Below are 19,642 nucleotides of genomic sequence, written 5' to 3' on the forward strand. Positions count from 1 at the left end.
GTCCGCCCATCAGTGCCGGTGACGTTGTCAGGAACACTGCTAGGCGTAAGCCTCCGCCTAGCAGTGAAAAAAATATAAAGAAACAACCCTTGCCCTACCAACCCGTGCAATACAGCGCAGGGCAAGGGAGAGCATCTGCTCTGATGCTCATATCGGGGAAGCTGCCTGGGTGAAAATGGGGGATATGTCCGGGTTCAGCGCTGAACATGGACAACCCCTTTAAGTTGTCAGTCACACAGCTGTATTTTTCTTCAGATAGCGCACTGACCCATGCAAATCAATGGGGCTATTCACACATCCGTTTTTTTTTGTTTTGTTTTTATGGATCTGTGTGCCTGGTCCGAGAATCTCACTGAAGATCCTATTCAGATCTATTTTTGTGGTTCAGAGGCGGCAATTCAATGAAAAAAAAAAAAAAACAGAAGCCGTCCATGTGCTATTCATATTTCACAAATCCGTTTTTACGTCCACTATTGTGAGTGAGCTCTAATAAATATTTTTTTGTCTTGCAGTTTGCAGGACAAGCTGATCAGCAGTAATGCTCATCCACATCTGGATAAGGTACGGTCTGAATGGAGGCGCTCTTGTACTAGATTTCTTTTTAAGAATAGGCTTTATACTTTTATGATTATGGAACATTACTTTAGTAACTTTCAATCACACTTATTATGGGGAATGAAGCCATTCTAATCTGCATTTAGGCCTCTAGCTATATACAGCTATATACAATTCAAGTTACAAGGTGCGATCTGTTTGCACATGAAATCTCCTTGTCATTTGTCATGCGCAGCAGTGTTTCTGACTGCCTGGTTCTAGAACAAGCTGCCTGTAATAATTTCCTGCCCATTGGTAAAGTCCAGTTTTGCTCTTATCAGCTTCAAATAGAGTACTGTGAATAGGCTTCCTAGGCTATGGAAGTGTTTTCTGGTGGAAGCATACAATGGCAGCTCAGGGGACACATGCTGGGGGGATAGTCTCTCTTTCCTTATTCATTGTAGTGAGACCCTTTATTTTAAAGATCACGACATCGCACATGTACAAATTCAGATACAAACCGCATGGAACCCAGTCAGGAGCTTCCTGGATTTCATACTCTCTTAGCATCTCAATGCCTCTGGAGCTGCAGAGTGCTCCCTAGGATTCTCACATTTCAAGCGTGTACTGTGATTCTGTAGGATACGTATATTACTCGAATCACTCCTTTTACAAGTAGAGGGAATTGGGGAAAGCTGACTATCCTGTGGCTGTCCTCTGTAGCGCCATGCACAGAATATTCTGTCTTGGAGAAAGGACCGGGTACAAGTGTGTCATGACAACCCTTCCATGATCCGGAGCTCGGTATTTGCATTTGCCTATTGCTACTCATAAAGGAATTAGATAATAGGAATATGTCCGGGATCTGCATTGCATACATACTGGTATGAAACCTGCCGCGTTTTATCGTAAAGCTCCTGTACAGAGTTTTATTCTCTTTCAAAAGTTTTTCTGGGGGTACAATATTGATGACCTACCCTCAGAATAGGTCTTTAATATCTGATCGTTGGTGCTCCGTCAACCAGAACCCCCGCCGATCATCTGTTTGAAGGCGCTCCGATGGTCAAACACAGCGCTGTGCTTGGTATTGCAGCTCCAGGCTCATTCGCTTAAATAGGACTGAGCTGCGCCTAGGCCACTTGACCAATGACTGTGACGTCACAGGCCTAGGAGGAGGCCACAGCATTTACTGGTGCTCTGCAGCGTCTTCAATAGTTGATTGGCAAGGGTGCCGGCAGTTGGACCCCCACGATTGTATACCCAGAAAACCCTTTTAGTATTTTGCAACCACTGCATAATGCTATTCTCAGAACGACTGGTTGCAATTGTGATACTAGAGCAAGGTGGCGGAGAGATGAAACTCCCTATAACTTCCATTGCGTTTGCCATTGGCAAAATATAAAGCCGCTTCAGTGGTACAGCAGCGTAGTAATAGTCATTGCAGCAATGACGTGAGAATGTCGTTTATATGGTACGATCGTCTGTATATGACCATGTTGAGTAGCACTTAGGGGCAGTGTTGTGATTTTAAACATGCCGAGGTGCTGGTTCTTCACATATAAGGATGTGTCAGAGCTTCTCCCATCACCATGTTTCAATACTTGTAATGCTCAGATTAGCAGATTTGTAGTGCCCATAAGATTTCCCTGTATTACCAATTCACAAAAACTAAGAAAACTACAGTAAGGCATCAAATCCATCTCATCATGAGCTACTTACATTATAATGCTTGGAATGTTTGTGGTATTTCTACCCAAGCTGGATGAGCGCCCCACCCAGTGTGTCCTCCATTACAGCCCATTCTCCCCTCCTCTTCACCCTCTCCAAAATTGCAGAGGGGGAGCTCTTCCTGCGCTCTACACAGAAACCTATGGGACACTACTTTCTGTAGGCATATCCTTCTCACCTACCTAAGCACTTATGCACATGGACATTGCTGTAGGTAGACCCAGCGGTATAAATCAAGGCCAAGTACAGATTTGTCTCGGACATATGTATCTTTAGTCTGTTGTTAAAAAATATAGTTTAGAGCTATGGCCCTGATTTATTGTGCCCTCACTCCAGATTTCTGGCTTCAAAAAGTTGCAAAATGGAGCACCTTGCAACTTTCTGGACTTGTTTGTGCATAAATGTTGCGCCTTTTTGCATTTTTACACCCCTAACTTCAGTTTTGAAATATGGGTGAGGAAGTAGGCCTGGTTAGCTATGTTAATAAGTTTCACTCCAGATTTATCACGGAGACTTTTTTTTTTAAGTTGCATAAAAAGTCTGTCTCACTCCAGTGGACTTGGAAAACTGAAGTAACTTTTCTAGACAGAAGTGTTAAGGATGAGACAAACTTATCAAAAAACATGTGACATTTGATGAATGTGGCATAAAGTACTCATATTCAAGAAAAACTGGCTTAAAATATTCCCCTCATGATAAATTGCCCCCAAAGTTCCTTCCAAATGTAATTGCAAAAATGCATTTGGATCTTTTGAAGGAAGGGAGGAAACCATTCACAAAGGAAACGCCCCTTCTGTCCTTTTCCATTTTATTTATGGAAATATACGGTAATATGGAGGGAACGGGAGGATGAATTTTTATGGCTGTGTGAGGGAGAGTTCACATCTGTTTCATTTTCCGTTCTTCTGATCTGGATATGAATGCCAAATGTGCATCAGTTATGCATCCGTTAGGTTTTTTTGGGCCATATCCATCAGAGATCAGTTTTTTTAGACTGAAAAAAAAGGACTGCATGCAAAAAAAATAAGATATATCAGGCGGAAATGGCTCAAGCGGATGCCTAATGTGCAAAAGACATAGTTCCGGCCGTGTGCATGCTGACATTTTCTTTTTCACTTCATTAGAAATGTCCTATCCACCCAAAATGGACAAGAATGGGACATGCTCAATGTTTTTGGCGAGGGCTGGGAACGGAAAATAAATAGGTCCACATTAGATCAATTGAAATGAATGGGAACGCATCCAATCCACAAAAAATGCTAATCAAACTGACCAAACATACAGTTGAATGCATGAGCCCTGAAACTGTATGCTGTCATTTAGTCTATGATCTACATGTCATAATAATTGCAAAGACAGGTGCACTCTGCGGTCTTACTAAACCCTCAAACTGATGTTAAAATTGAGAGATCAGCCAACATATCCTACTACCTGCCGTGCCAGGTAGGTGAGTGTTAGGTCCCGAGCTACTTGAGAAACCTTGGCGCGGTGCTCGGGCTCAGACATGTCCTACACCGTAGGACATGTTGGCTAGTCTCTCAATTTTAACATCAGTTTGAGGGCTTAGTAAGACCGCAGAGTGCACCTGTCTTTGCTATTATTATTATTATTATATTGTTATACTGTTAATCACATCCACATAATTGCTACCTAGTGTGGGATGTCTATTGTGGTACTTGTGGTTCGCTGCGGGCATCCTCCACTGTATGCATTTTTGCTGGGGATCGTCATTAGCAACGGGCCACAAGTGCAGGATTTGCTCCCCTGTATATATATGCACAACTGCATGTGGGTTTGAGCACCTCCTGCTTGTCTACATGTCCTCCCAAGTTCTTCCTTCATTATTCATTATAAGGAAAATATAGCGACATTGAGATTGCTGCAAAGTCCCAGCATGATTAGAATCTTTACGATAGCTAGAATGTGTAGCTGGTCACAGGTCTATTTTAATAGTTATATACAGTACCTCATTTGTAGCATTTTAGGCTTTTATAGCCTTTCTTACGTTTGCTATTTTTTTGTATGTAGTTAGACTTAAAAGTGACCTGAAGTACAATGAACTTCCTGTGCACAGATGTGTCCCCTTTAACAGCAAGAAGTGTAAAGAGGGATTAGCAGTAAATTGAGCATGTTAGTGTTAATATGTCTGTGATCTGTAGTTAATTATCTGTGTGTTTGTCTCTAACGATCCTGGTATTTAAGTGTTTGTTCACCTACTGTACATCACAGCTCCACCGTGGCCATACTCTTTATTACAGATTCCCACTAGCAATTTTGTGGAATTTTCCACTTTCTCTTCTTTTGGGTAAAACAACATCTGGCATCTGTGATAACATGTACAAATATGATTTCCCATTCACAAATACACTTTTCTTTAGTTTTTAGTTTATTACAGTTTATTTGGGAGTGTACTAGTTAAATGATGTAGGCTCTAAATGTAGTTATTTATTCCTATTGACTTGATTAGAAAAAAACACAATGTGTGGGTGTGACTTAACTAGAAAGAGGTTTGCATAAGTAGGGAAGGGGTGTGGCTTAAGTTGCGACGTTGTGTACCAAAATTGTACCAGAAATTTGGCACAAAATTCTGGCACAGAGTAAGGCTACTTTCACACTAGCTTTCGATCGGATCCGTTCTGAACGGATCCGATCATAATAATGCAGACGGAGGCTCCGTTCAGAACGGATCCGTCTGCATTATATTAGCATATAAAAGCTAAGTGTGAAAATAGCCTCGTACGGATCCGTCCAGACTTTCAATGTAAAGTCAATGGGGGACGGATCCGCTTGAAGATTGAGCCATATTGTGGCATCTTCAAACGGATCCGTCCCCATTGACTTACATTGTAAGTCTGGACGGATCCGCACGCCTCCGCACGGCCAGGCGGACACCCGAACGCTGCAAGCAGCGTTCAGCTGTCCGCCTGTCCGTGCGGAGGCGAGCGGAGCGGAGGCTGAACGCCGCCAGACTGATGCAGTCTGAGCGGATCCGCATCCATTCAGACTGCATCAGGGCTGGACGGAAGTGTTCGGGTCCGCTCGTGAGCCCCTTCAAACGGAGCTCACGAGCGGACCGACGAACGCTAGTGTGAAAGTAGCCTAAGGGTACTTTCACACTAGCGTTTTTCTTTTCCGGCGCTGAGTTCCGTCCTAGGGGCTCAAATCCGGAAAAGGACTGATCAGTTATATCCCCATGCATTCTGAATGGAGAGCAATCCGTTCAGGATGCATCAGGATGTCTTCAGTTCAGTCTTTTTGACTGATCAGGCTTTTCAGAAAACCGTAGCATGTTGTATTTTTTTACCTCCGGCCAAAAATCCTGAACACTTTGACTGAACGCCGGATCAGGCCTTTTTCCCATTGACTTGCATTAACGCCGGATCCGGCGCCGTGTGTTCAGTCAAACCGGATCCGGCTTTTGCATGTTAAACCCGAAAAATGTGAAAAAAAATAAGTTAAAGTCCATAAATGGCGGATCCGTTTTTTCCAATGCATTTTTTCATTGTGATCAAAATCCTGATCAGGATTCAAATGTAATCCGTTTTCACACATTTTTCTGGATCCGGCGGGCAGTTCCGGTGTCGGAATTGAACGCCGGATTTAAACAACGCTAGTGTGAAAGTAGCCTAAGTCAACTAAAAGGTGATATGAACTTAGACAGTCTAAGGATACACCATATTTATCATCCAGCATCATCCACTGTGATAAATCTGGCACATCTTTACGCTGTCTAGTCTAAGGCTACATTCAAATGAATGGGAAAAATGGTAATAGTTGAGGTCCACGTGTGTTGTAATGGCAGTTTTTAGAACCAATAGAAGTCTTTGGGGTTATTCTCATGGCCATTTTTTTTTTTTTACAGCCAGTGAAAAGCAGCCATAAAAAAAGTACATGGCCATTTTCACGTCCAGATTAACCCCATTGAAATCCATCTGCCAATTTTTAACAGTCATTTAGACAGGAGTGCACCCATCTCACGGGTAAAAGTGCCTTTCAGGGGTTACATAGTTGATACGGTTGAAAAAAGACATAAGTCCATCAAGTTCAACCAAGGGATAGGTGGGGACATGAATCCCAGAAGGAAGTGAGACTGAGATTTCTACACGTTTTCATAAGCATTAATGTTGTTTACTTTTAAGAATTCATCTAAACCCTTTTTAAAACTGTCCTCTGTTCCTGCTGTGACCACGTCCTGAGAAGGTCTATTCCACAGATTCTTACAGTGAAGAAGCTTTGACGCTTCTGGAGACTGAACTTTTTCTTTTCCAGTCGGAGGCAGTGCCCCCTTGTCTTTTGAGGGTATTTTACATGGAACAGCTTTTCACAGTATTTTTTGTATGGCCCATTTATATACTTGTATAGGTTAATCATGTCCCCCCTTAGACGTCTCTTCTCAAGACTAAATATATTCAATTATTTTAATCTTTCTTCATAACCAAGACCCTCCATGCCCCTTATCCGTTTAGTCGCTCTCCTCTGTACTTTTTCCAGCTGCAGTGCATCCTTTCTATGGACTGGTGCCCAGAACTGAACTGCATATTCCAGATGAGGCCGCACCAACGCTTTGTAAAGTGGTAGTATTACATCCCTGACCCGCGAGTCCATGCCTTGTTTAATGCATGACAATATCCTGGTGGCCTTAGAAGCAGCTGATTGACATTGTATGCAGTTATATAAAGGGGTTGTCCGGGTTCAGAGCTGAACCCGGACATACCTCCATTTTCACCCAGGCAGACTCCCTGACTTGCTCTCCTTTGCCCTGCGCTAAATCGCGCAGGGCAAGGACATTTTTTGGAGATCCGGTGACGTACTCTCGATGGGGCTGTCTGGAAGCCCAGTGACGTCACCGGCACTGATGGGCGGGATAAGCACTGCCCTGGAGAGTAAAATGGCTAGGGCAGCGCTAAAGCCCGCCCATCAAAGCCGGTGACGTCTCCGAACACACTGCAGGGTAGTTTCCGCCCGGCAGTGTGTTATTGAAAACAAAAGAGACTTTGCCCTTCAGGATTTAGCGCAGGGCAAGGGAGCGCATCGGAGCATGAGATGCTCCGATGCTAACATCAGGGGGGCTGCCGGGGTGAAAATAAGGGTATGTCTGGGTTCAGCTCTGAACCCGGACAACCCCTTTAATCTACCATTTACAAGGACACCAAAATCCTTCTCTATAAGTGACTCTCCCAGTGTTACATCACCTAGGACATATGAAGCAAGGAGATTATTACTACCAAAATGCATAACTTTACATTTGTCCACATTGAACCTCATTTACCATGTTGATGCCAAATCACTCAGAGTGTTCAAGTCAGCTTGTAGTTTATGGACATCTTCCATAGACTGTACAGCACTACATAGCTTAGTGTCATCCTCAAAATTAGAAATGGTGCTATTAATCCTGTCCTCGATATCATTAATAAATAAATTAAATAATAGAGGACCCAGCACTGAACCTTGGGGTACATCACTTATAATTCTGGACCATTCTGAATAGGAATCATTGACCACAGCTTTCTGGACACGGTCCTTCGGCCAGTTTTCAATCCAATTACAAACTATACTTTGCAAGCCTATAGGTCTATAATTACCTGTGAAGGACCTAGATCCTTTTTTGTATATGGGCACCACATTTGCCTTGCACCAATCACTTGGCACTGTACCAGTACCTAGCGAATCTTTAAAAATTGTAAACAGGGCCACAGCAATGACTGAACTGAGCTCTTTAAGCACAATTTGGTGTAATCCATCTGAACCCTGAGCCTTGTTCACATTTACCTTATACCTTATCTAACTTCGCTTGGACCATATCTACAGTTGAGTATATTACTGGATGTACTAACAGCTCCAGCACCACAGATATCAGCTCCTTTCTCTTCTTTTGTATATACAGAGCTAAAAAAAAAACATTTAGTAACTCTGCCTTTTCCTTATCTTCAGTGACTACCCCCTTTACCATTATTTAGGGGCCCTACCTACTCGGACCTTTGTTTTTTTTACCATTTATATATTTAAAGAATTTTTGGGGATTTGTTTTGTATCTTTGCTAATTGTATCTCCTTTTTACAGATTTTATTAAGCCCTTTGTAATCTTCAAACGCTACAGATGACCCCCAGATTTGTATTTTTTAATTGTTACCTAATTATACTTGTTACCTAAAGGAATACATTTTTAGTGCAATTACACAATGTGGATTTGAAGCTCTCTCATTAATCCTCAGTATTATTATGTGACCGTAGCTGCACCCAGTCTATGCCTTAAAATGCTGCCCTCAACCCAGGAAAATTTGCCTTTTTAAAATTCAGTGTCTTTGCTCTGCCTGGCAGAGTTTCCTTCTTATAGTTTAGGGGGAATATAATTATATTGTGGTCACTATTACCTAATGTTTCTCGAACAGTAACATTACCAACAAGCTCTGCATCATTAGAGATTACCAGATCCAACAGAGCATCGCCCCTAGTGGGAGCTTCTACAAACTGGCTCATAAAGTGGTCCTGCAGCAAGTTGAGGAATCTTCTCCCCTTTGCAGTTGAGGCAGAACCATGTCCCCAGTCAATGTCTGGGAAGTTAAAATCTCCCATTATGACCACTGTACCAGCCTGTGCCGCCCGCTCTATTTGGTTATACAGTTGCGTTTCTATCGCCTCTGTGATGTTAGGGGGTCTATAGATTACACCAAGTATTATTTTTTTCGGTGTTTATATCCCTTTGAACTTCCACCCATAATGTTTCCACATCCTCACCCACAATTGCCTCTTTCACACTTGTCTTCAGATCACTTCTCACATACAGGCACACATGACCACCTTTTCTATTGACCCAGTCTTTCCTAAATAGTGTAAAACCCTCAATATTTACAGACCAGTCATGCGGAGAATCCAACCATGTCTCAGCCACACCAACTACACCTATGTGTTCTTCTAGTACCATAGCCTCCTCCATTTTGCTAGCTAGATTTCTGGCCTTTGTGAAAATACATTTTAAGTTACTATTACCTATAAAGTGAATATCTGGGATTTTTGGGTTAAAAAACCCCCCGAAACTCACTGACTTGAACGCTAGGGAACACTCGCTCTGCACTGGAGGAAACAACGTTGTGATGTCCATGGATGCAGAATGGCCATGAGAAACGGACAGCGTGTCAGTTTTTAATGGCCAATTTTTCCCTAATAACTTCTTGATCATTGAGTATGAACAATGATTTTATGTGTCATGTAAACAATCTGATCATCAGGGAATGACCTTTGCTTGTTATTGGGTAACCAATGGCACCATTTACATGGGGTAATTATTGGGAACGAGCATGCCTATATACATTCATCCCCAATAATTGCTGTGAACCTTGGTCTGTGTAAAAGAGTCTTAACACTGTCTCAATCTTAGATAGTATTAGTAGTTCAGCCCCAATATGTAGGACTGGTCAGTGTTAGATTTTTTGTAATTAAAAGGGTTTTCCAAGATCTTATAACTGATGACCTATCCTCTGGATAGGTCATCAGTATCTGATCTTGGGGCACGGCACATGATCACTGCCACCACTGAGTTCTGATGAGGCCTGCGTGTGTGCAGAAGGCACATCACACTTCCAGGCCAGTGGAGATCGGAAGCAGAGGTGAAAGGAGCTTGGCACACGAATAAAGAAGTCTCAGGTACACGTTCACAAATCATTACTGAAATCTCTGCCTGATAGAATGTTAAAGAAAAAATAAAAAATAAATCTTTATTGATGAAATATCTATAAAACGGGGAACATTAACCCTGATAGATTTTAAACAGGCAGAGGAATTGTTCAGAGCTAGAGGACTTCAAGATAGCTGCCCTTGACCTCAGAACCCGCTTTAGTAAACGGGGTGATCCGCAGGACATCATTAAACATCATTAAACAGGCGTTTCATCATTCCTTGAGTTCCAATCGTGAACAACTTCTACTTCTATGTCCCAAAGCTCCCGTGCAGGATAATACTAACGCAAGAATAATAGGCACCTATAAGGCTCACAAACAGGTGCAGGAAATTTTACAGACCCATTGGTCGATCCTACAGTCGGACCCAGATATAGGGGATATAATCTTTGCAGCTGGAATTTACGCGATCGGCTGGTCCATAGCCTATATCACCGCCCTGAATCGGAGACATGGCTTTAAAATACCCTGACTGGTACTTTCCCATTTGGCTCCTGCATCGGACATTCGAAATAATAAAGAAACACCAGTGGCACGTCACGTATGTGAGCATCATAGTGGGAACATAGGAGCAATAAGGTTTCAGGGCATCGAGCAGATCAAGAGACCCATTAGTGGCGGTGATTTTGATACGATATTACTTCGCAAAGAGACTCATTGGATCTTTAAACAGGACTCAATGAAGCGATTTCTTATGCTTGCTTTATTTAGAATGGCAACTTTGTAACCACGTTGAGTTCAAAAGGACTCATTGTGGCGATCTCCTATGCCTGCTTTATTTAGAATAGCAATCATGTAACCATATATTACAGCCGTAGGTAACATTTCCTTGCATTTGAGTACACTGTGTCTTTACAAATCTTTTAAGGTGATCTTATTATGTCTTTATTATTTTATATGACTATCATTGAACTGTAGATAATTGCCAACTGAAAGCACGCATGCCGTTTGTGTCCCTCAGCGTTCTCTTGAGGAGCTGGGGTCACCGCTCCAATAGTATAGTTTATTGTTACTTTGTCTCAGGGATAATTATAGCCGCTTTTGAGTTTCCCCCTTATCTGTCTAGCGCAGCTGCGCTTAGTCCCCCGGGCTGTAACGCTACATTTGTCACTCTACTGGTGGGGGGCGTGTCAGTGACACATTTGTACTCCTCACTGGTCGGCAGTAACGGCACACACCTCCAGGGGGAGGGGCCAAGATTATTTCAGCCTGGCATGTGTTTGGCCGCGCACGGCCAATACAGCGCCGGAGCTAGGGTGCCCACACGCCATCAGTGCCGGAGCTAGGGTGCCCACACGGACAGATAGCATCTTTAGCCACAAATTATTTATGCCGCTCCTGACGAATAAATATCCACGTGGAAAGGCGTTGAGCGAAATGCATTAGGATATTGAATGATGTGAGGCAGGGTTTTGGTCACAAGAATCACATTGCAGGGCGCTAAACATATGTGCCATGCATTAAAGGGTTTCTGTCATCAGAAAATCGTTATGTAGCTGGCTGACATTTGCAATGTCCTTTTGTCAGCAGTACATGACTGTATGACTTCTATCTCCCTGCCTGTCGCCGTTCGCGCTAAATAATGACTTTTATAATCTGCAAATAAGCCTCTAGGTGCTAATGGGGCGTTACTGCAGCACCTAGAGGCTCCGTCCTCTCACCGTTTGGCACGCCCTTGTAAAGGTGATTGACATCCTTGGTCTCCTCCATGCCCTGCAAATCCCACGCCTGTGCCGTCCATTTTAGTATTAGGCGCAGGCGCAGTGAGTGAAGGACACTCGCCTGCTGGGCGGACACTGGGGTGATTTATTGCAAGCAGATTGTTGGTGCCACTTCACCTGTCCTTAGTGGCTTGTTGGTTACACCTGTGTGGGATACGTACTCCCTGTTAAAACAAGAGTGAGTCTATCCAATGGTAGGGCTCCATGGGTGTTTCAATTAGGAGACACGTCATGTAGATGGCATATATATTTTAGTCCCTCTGTACATGTGGTGTGTCCTGTTTAAGATTTATCAGGGTTAATGTGCCCCGTTTTATAGATATTTCATCAATAAAGATTTATTTTTTATTTAACATTTTATCAGCAGAGATTTTTGTGAAAGGAGCTTGGCAATGAAACTGGAGTGCCGTTGACAAGTGAAAAAATAATTTTAATACATTTTTAACGCCTGCACATATTAAAAGGGGGTCCCTATCTATATAAAGCATACTTTGTCATCTGCCTGGACTTTGATTGTACATATGCCTTTTGTTCTTTGTGTCCTAAAAACTCAATAAAGAACTGTTGAAACAAAACGGGGGATCCTGGTTTAGGAGAACCCAATGAAAACACTTTCCAGTTATGCTTTAATTACCTTTTCCTACATGTTCTATATATGTGTATCCACATATGGTACCTCGGGCACAGTGATACCTCATTGCTGCTTTCCAGTCTTGTACAGTATTGAAAAAAATATTAATATAAACCCCATGCTGCCCTTCTCTGATCGGGCTGCAAACCCCGCTGATTTTAGTGTAGCTGGTTCATTATGGTCCTATGTAGATGGTGCTGAAGCCACTACCATTCATTGAGTTGATCAGGTTACCCATTTATTTCTTCTCATACACCACATGGGAAAGTCAAGCATGCAGCTTGACTACCACTGCCTCTTTAATTTTAGAGAACAGTGGTGGTGTCAGCACCTGGACTCCCACCAGTCAGTCTGTTTGATAAGTACCCTTTAAAATATATTAAGAAACGCCATGTGCTAGAATGAAGGATTCAAGCACGTTGTCTCTCACTTAGCTGGATGTTCCCCTTCACTAGACATTGCTATGCTGTAATAAATGCAATGACGGAAATAGCTCAGTGTATTTAGAAGAACAACATAGCACCAAAAGGTGCGGCGGATCCATTCTGGGGAAAGTCCAATAGTGTTTTCTGAGGAAATGGTTTTAGTTTATTTAACAGAAACCTATTTAGATGGCCGTCCTCTTGTCACTTGGAAATGAGTTTGTGAGTACACATCACTATTTACTTTGGCACCCGGACAGATTAAAGGACATCATTGCTTCAGATGAAGTGTAATGAGGATAGGATTATCTCACTAAGGCAAATCTTCCTATAATGCGTTTTAACGCGTACGTAGAGTGTGGGTGTAAACTACTGTCACAAGTCAATGAATGGTCTTTTCCTTCACAGCTCCTTAGGTGAACCCCCTAGGGTACTAAAAGTGACAGCTCTACTTCCTTGTAGTAAATTCACACATGCTTTAGAAAATGAAACAGCTGGCTCTTTAAGGGAAACAGAAAGGGGAATTTGTCTTCACTTTTACTAGGGAAAGTTTTTGGTGATTCATCATCAGTAAAAACTGGGTAACAGGCTGTATGTTCATTATGATACCTCTGGCAGGTCTGATCTCCCAGCTGTCATAGAGTTCTGAATGGTGGATCTGGCTACGTACGCAGTTATATCAGAGCAGGATGACAATGCATGTGGCAGCTGTAATAACATCTGTATTGGTTCCCACCCAAGTTTAAAAGGGGTTTCCAAGATTTTAATACTAATGACCAATCCTCAGGATAGGTCATCAGTATCTGAACGGTGGGGGTCCGACACCCAGACGGTTCAGCAGTTTCAGAAGGCACCGGTTCTCCCGTGAGCGCCACGGCCAGCTTTGTACATAGTATAGCGGCTGTGCTTGGTATCACGCTCAGCCCCATTAGATTCTATGGGGCTGAGCTGCGCTTCGGCCATGTGACCGATGAACGTGTCGTCACTGGCCTAGGAAAAGCAGAGCGAAAACGGAGGCACTACTGCAAGCATGGATGCCGTCTCAAACAGCTGATTGGTGGGGGTCCCAGGTGTGGGACCCCCACCGATCAGATACTGATGACCCATCCTGAAGACATGTCTTCAGTATTAAAGTCTCGGAAAACCCCTTTAACCTTATTTTGATTTTGTTTTTTGTATTTCTTACACATAAAAATGTATGTAATGAAATAAGTGTCATGGGGCAACTAAATATGACCAGTCTCCTAAAAACCTATTTGTGTATGGTACATACACTATATGGGCAAAAGTATTGACGCCTACACATTACATCTACAGGAGCTTTTATGACATCCTGTTTTAAATCCATAGCCATTAATATGGAGTTGGTTTCCCCTTTAGAGGTAAAACTGCTTCCACTCTTCTGGACTGTGTCTGTGGGAATTTTTGCCCATTCATCCAGAAGAACATTTGTGAGGACAGACACTGACGTTGAGAAAATTGCCTGGCTCGCAATCTCTGGCCAAGTAATCCCAAAGGTGTTTGGCATTATCCTTCCTCCTCCATCAAACTTTACAGTTGGCACAATGCAGTCAGGCAGGAAATGCTCTCGTGGTATTCGGGAAAGGCAAACCCAGACTGTTCCATCAGACTACCAGATAGAGAAGCCTGATTCATCACACCACAGAACACGTTTCCACGTCTTCAGAGTCCAGTGGCATCATGCAGATGCTCAGCCATGGAAACCCATGCCATGAAGCTTCTGGTGCAGTTTTTGTGCTGATGTTAATATCGGAGGACGTTTGGAACTCCTGTAGTTATTGAGTCAGCAGAGCATTGGTGACTTTCATGTACTATACGCCCCAGCACTTTACATGGTCTACCACTTCATGGCTGAGTTTCTGTGGTTCCTAAAGGTTCCACTTTGCAATAATACCACTCACAGTTCGGAGCAATCTCTCCGTACAGTATTAGAATGTATTGGCTCCGATGAGCCGAAGTTATTACTTCACGAAGTCTTGCGAGACTTCACATAACTTCAGAAATTGATTTATACTGTAAAAAAATCATTTCCCGAACTCTGGTTCGGGAAATGTTTTTTTTACCATGTAAATCAATTTATGAAGTTATTGAGTGAAGTCTCTCGAGACTTCGCGAAGTAATAACTTCGGCTCATCGGAGCCAATACATTCTAATACTGTACGGAGAGATTGCTCCGTACAGTATTGAACCTAAGTTTTATGCGAATCGACTTCGGATGCTTCATCCGAAGTCGATTCTCTCATCCCTAGTTATAACAAGTCAGTTCATGTAATTTCTTCCTCCTAGATATTCCATCATTAATGGTGAGTGGTATTATTGCAAAGTGGAACCTTTAGGAACCACAGTAAAGGTGGCATCCTATCATATCATACTGGAAGGAATTCAGTGACATCTTTAGAATGCCCCATTCTTTCACAAATGTCTGTGGCAATGGGACTGAATTAAGCACCTGAATTCAGTCATTAATACAGTGTATGAGTGAAGCTACTGTAATTCCTGCCTTTACTATAGAAGAGTATTTCCTACCAGGGTTCTGAAGAGCATGATCACATATAGAGATAAGCTAATCGAATCCTACGAAGTGGAATTCTATCCGAATTTCAGGATAAACTCGATTCGCCTCGAAGCGGAATTTCCTCGTGCTTTTTGGTAGCGAATCGATTTAACCTGAAATAGTGTAAAAAAACATTCAAACGTACCGCCTCCATTTGCTTGCGAAGGGCCACCAGCTGCCATTTTGATTAAAGATCTTGGCTGAAATACCGTGTGTGGTGATGTATAACGTGACCACGCACCAGATGTTCAAGCAAGATGAAAGCGACAGGCCCGTCGCGAGCAAATTGAGGCGGTAAGTTTGATAAAAAAATAAATAAATAATAATCTTAATTTTGCACTGTTTTTACACTCTGGTGCCGCGATCATGTATGAACATGGCATCTGAGGGATAGAATAATGGGTAGAAGCAATACCGCAGCTCCCTGTCATTGCACCCGCTACTTACTAAAAAAAAAATGAGATTTGTGACAAAGTAGTCACAAAGCAAATTGTTTTGTAAAATTCGGCAAATCGGCCTTTTCAATAATTCGCTCATCTCTAATCACAGTAAGTGTTCTGTGAAAATGCATTGCCTGCTGTCAGTGAGTTCTGTGTATGGATGTCATCACTATGATTGGGTTGACTGTTCTGTGTGTAGTCCGTGTGATTAGGCTGGGTGTTCTTTGTATACATGTGTTGTCAGTATGATTGTGCCAAATCTGAACAGATGTCAGAACCCACTGAACTAAAGGGAGTAATTGTGATGTGATTGTGTTCTACATTTATGAAGCTGAGAGTGAGTTACCGTCGGCTACTTTCACACTCGCATTTTGTGCGGATCCGTTATGGATCTGCACAAACGCTTCTGTTCAGATAATACAACCGCATGCATCTGTGCAGAAGGGATCTGTTTGTATTATCTGTAACATAGCCAAGACGGATCCATCTTGAACACCATTAAAAGTCAATGGAAGACGGATCCGTTTTCTATTGTGCCAGATTGTGTCAGTGAAAACGGATCCGTCCCCATTGATTTACTTTGTGTGTCAGGACGGATCCGTTTGCCTCTGCATCGTCAGGCGGAATGGAAGCAAACTGATGCATTCTGAACGGATCCTTATCCATTCAGAATGCATTAGTGCAAAACTGATCCGTTCTGGACCGCTTGTGAGAGCCCTGAACGGATCTCACAAACGGAAACCAAAACGCCAGTGTGAAAGTAGCCTTAGAGAGGGGTAACTATACTCAGGCACCCAGCACACCGACAGCACACATGGATACTAGTCAGTCAGCCACTTCACAGCAGCAAATCATTCCATTATACCTAATCTCTGTGTAGGCTCCAATCCTGGCTTTGGCTCACAATCACTGATGGAAATCACTGATCAAACACTGACCAAAACACTGACTGTGTGAACTAGGCTAACCATGTTGACAACACACATACACACAGTTCCCCCTGTGATCATCGTAGAAAGACATTGCCCTGCATTTTTTTATTGTTTTATTGTAATTGCTATGAAATATCTGAAATATTTTGAACCTGATCACCGCAGTGGCATGCTTCCACCCATCCTGACCTTTGCAATTAAACCACTGGTACAAAGAACAAGAAAGGAAGCCAGCTTCTATCAGGCGGGTCTATGCTTGTTGCCTCCATGATATTCCTCTGAAGAATGTGTCTCCACTTCCAGATTTCTATGTAAGGTTGGCTGGTATTCCACCTAAATAAAAAGGCTTGTAGTGGGATACAAATAATGTAAATAACCTTACCGATTCCCCACTGCTGCCATTCTGACAGTGCTGAGCTGCACACTGACTCCACTTCCTGCTGATGTCCTGACATGAGACAATCATGGCCTGATGAAAAGGCATTGTCACCAGTTAAGCTTTCATCTTGAACCCTGGCGGCAAGATTCTATTCCATTCCACTGGTGGCCTCATTTCTCCTTCTCATCGGATGTCCTGACATGGCAGGAAATGCCTGTGAAGGCCGCCAGCTCAGACACAGTGGTTGAGCAGGATCACCAATGCAGCTAGTGATTGGCTGAGCAGCGCTCACGGCTATTTCCTGCAGTGTTGGGTCTTGAGAAGGAGGTGGAGCACAGCAGGTCCCTGCGCAGTGGCAAGGAATCGGTAAAAGTGTAAGCATATTTTTTTTCCTTACACCATTTGCAAGCCTCTATTATTTTGCTTAAATTTCCCTTTAACATTCTGATTTTTTCCACAGAGTATTGTCACAGTTACGTTTGAGGTCTTTGGAAATGTGATTGAAGAAAACCTCCATTTGTTTATACAGGTAAGTCCCATCCGTGCACTAGAAGGAAGCTGTATTTTCCTGCTTCATATTTATTGTGTCTGTTTTGGCCTTACAGAATTTGCTTTGGGAGAAAAATGTTAACAATAGAAATGGTGTTTCCATGGAGGTGATAAGATTGAAGGTAGGTCAGAAGGCTGACAAAGGGGCTGCATAAAATGAAATATAATTTCATAAAGGGGTACTCTGAGAATTAAGAAAATAAAATTACTGAAAATGCTCAAATATTACTTTTTTTATAAATATATTCCTAAATACCTTTCATTAGATATAATGGCTCGTTTTGTCTAGGGAGCAATCGTCAGGGGAAATAAAATGGCTGCTGTCCTATTAGTACACACAAAACCTGTTCTAATCACACAGGACAAGTTACTTCAGAGCAGTGAGCTAAAGAGCTGCTTCAGCCTCCTCTCTGCTCTACTTGTCAGGCATTATGATCCCGAATACAGTTTTAGGGTCCATTCACACGTCCGCAAATGGGTCCGCATCTGTTCCGCAATATCGGGAACGGATGCGGACCCATTCATTCTCTATGGGGCCGGAAGAAGCCCCGAACCTCTAGGCCGCGGCTCTGCAAAAAATAGAACATGTCCTATTATTGTCCGCAATTTTACATTTTTCAAACCAGCACCTGAAATTGAATACTTTTATAACTGCATGCAATAAAAAATGTAGTATGGCCACTGAGCTATTCAACAAAATCTGCATACCGCCACCCACAGTTTATTCCTTTAATTATTTCTCCGTCCACCTCACTGAGGTGGTCGCACACGGTCAGTTTAAATCTTCAACTTCCACCAGCCATATGTTCTGTTAAAAGATGTGGCAGGTACAGAGAGAGCTGCAGCAGAAAGGACATGCCCTCTGAGTTGCCAGGCTGAAGTTACCCTAGCAGAGCATTTGGAGGAATAAATGGGGAAATCTCTGAATCCATGTGAGGTACAGGGCAGGTTCGAGCTTTGTTAGGAGATTGTCATGTACTGTATGATGTCTGATTTTCATTTCTCATAACCCCTTTTAATCCAGGATAAACCCTGTAGGAGAAGTTGACATGTTGCAGACTTGTTATGGATGAAATCTGCACCAATTCTGCCAGTGAATCTGGAACACACTTGGCAGTTTATTTAATTGCAGGTTAAATCTACATTGACGTTAATGGAGAAATCTGTGAATAATCTGTGCAAGATAATAGGCGTGCTATGAATTTGAAAGTCCAATCCTCATTATCAACTCTGCATGTAGAAAATCTGCAGCGTGTAGATGGGAATTGGAAATCCCATAGTCTAACATTGTCCTGTGCTTTGCTGCGGATTTGTGGTGCAGAATCCACACTGCATATCTGCACGAAATCTGCAACATGTGAACTTAGCCTTACAGTACTACACGAGGTGCACATGTTCAGTTGAATATTTCTTTAAATCTGGTTTGCATGTTCATAAGATCTTCTGTATCTGATCAGGGTTTGGTGGCAATAGACGATAAGCATCAGCAGGTTATTGTACAAGGAGTTCATGAGTTATACGACCTTGAAGAGACACAAGTGACCTGGGAAGGCGAAAGGCTAAATCGGATGGTGTTTATAGGTAACTGGATTGTTGTCTCCTTCGTTTTGATGTGGCATGCATTTTCTTTTGAAGAAACAGTCTACAGAAGAGATCAGCAACCTTCGGCACTCCAGATGCTGGGAAACTACAACTCCCAGCATGCGAACATGCTCGGCTGTTCTCACAACTCCCATAGAAGTGAATGGAGCATTATGGGAGTTGTAGTTTTAGAACTTCTGGTGTACAGGAGGTTGCTGATCCCTGGTCTACAGGGACCTTTATAGAAAACTACATTGTAAATAAATAAAAAAAACCTTTGCTTTCCACATGCTCTAAAATGAAGGCCCTAGATCTGCCATGTGTGTGAGCTTTTGGCAGGGTTTAATAGGCTGCCTGTCATTATAAAACAGACAGGCATAATACACTGCGTAAGGGCAGCTTTGCAATGTGTTATACCAGTGATCACACATTTGCATGGTCAGGTCTCCCAGTAGAACAAAAATAAAGGCGTTGTCC

General features: G+C 42.7%; 1 protein-coding gene across 1 annotated transcript in view; it reads left to right on the top strand.

The window, feature by feature from the left end:
- Positions 1-19,642, top strand: part of LOC122922164 (COBW domain-containing protein 2-like) — a 102,658-nt gene that overhangs the window by 79,913 nt on the left and 3,103 nt on the right. The window contains exons 12-15 of the mRNA XM_044272675.1: positions 513-561; positions 17,496-17,564; positions 17,641-17,706; positions 19,042-19,165. Coding sequence (XP_044128610.1) covers positions 513-561; positions 17,496-17,564; positions 17,641-17,706; positions 19,042-19,165 — 308 coding nt within the window. The remainder of the gene's footprint in view (positions 1-512; positions 562-17,495; positions 17,565-17,640; positions 17,707-19,041; positions 19,166-19,642) is intronic.

Source organism: Bufo gargarizans, chromosome 1 (genome assembly GCF_014858855.1).
Source record: "Bufo gargarizans isolate SCDJY-AF-19 chromosome 1, ASM1485885v1, whole genome shotgun sequence".
Classification (NCBI taxonomy): domain Eukaryota; kingdom Metazoa; phylum Chordata; class Amphibia; order Anura; family Bufonidae; genus Bufo; species Bufo gargarizans.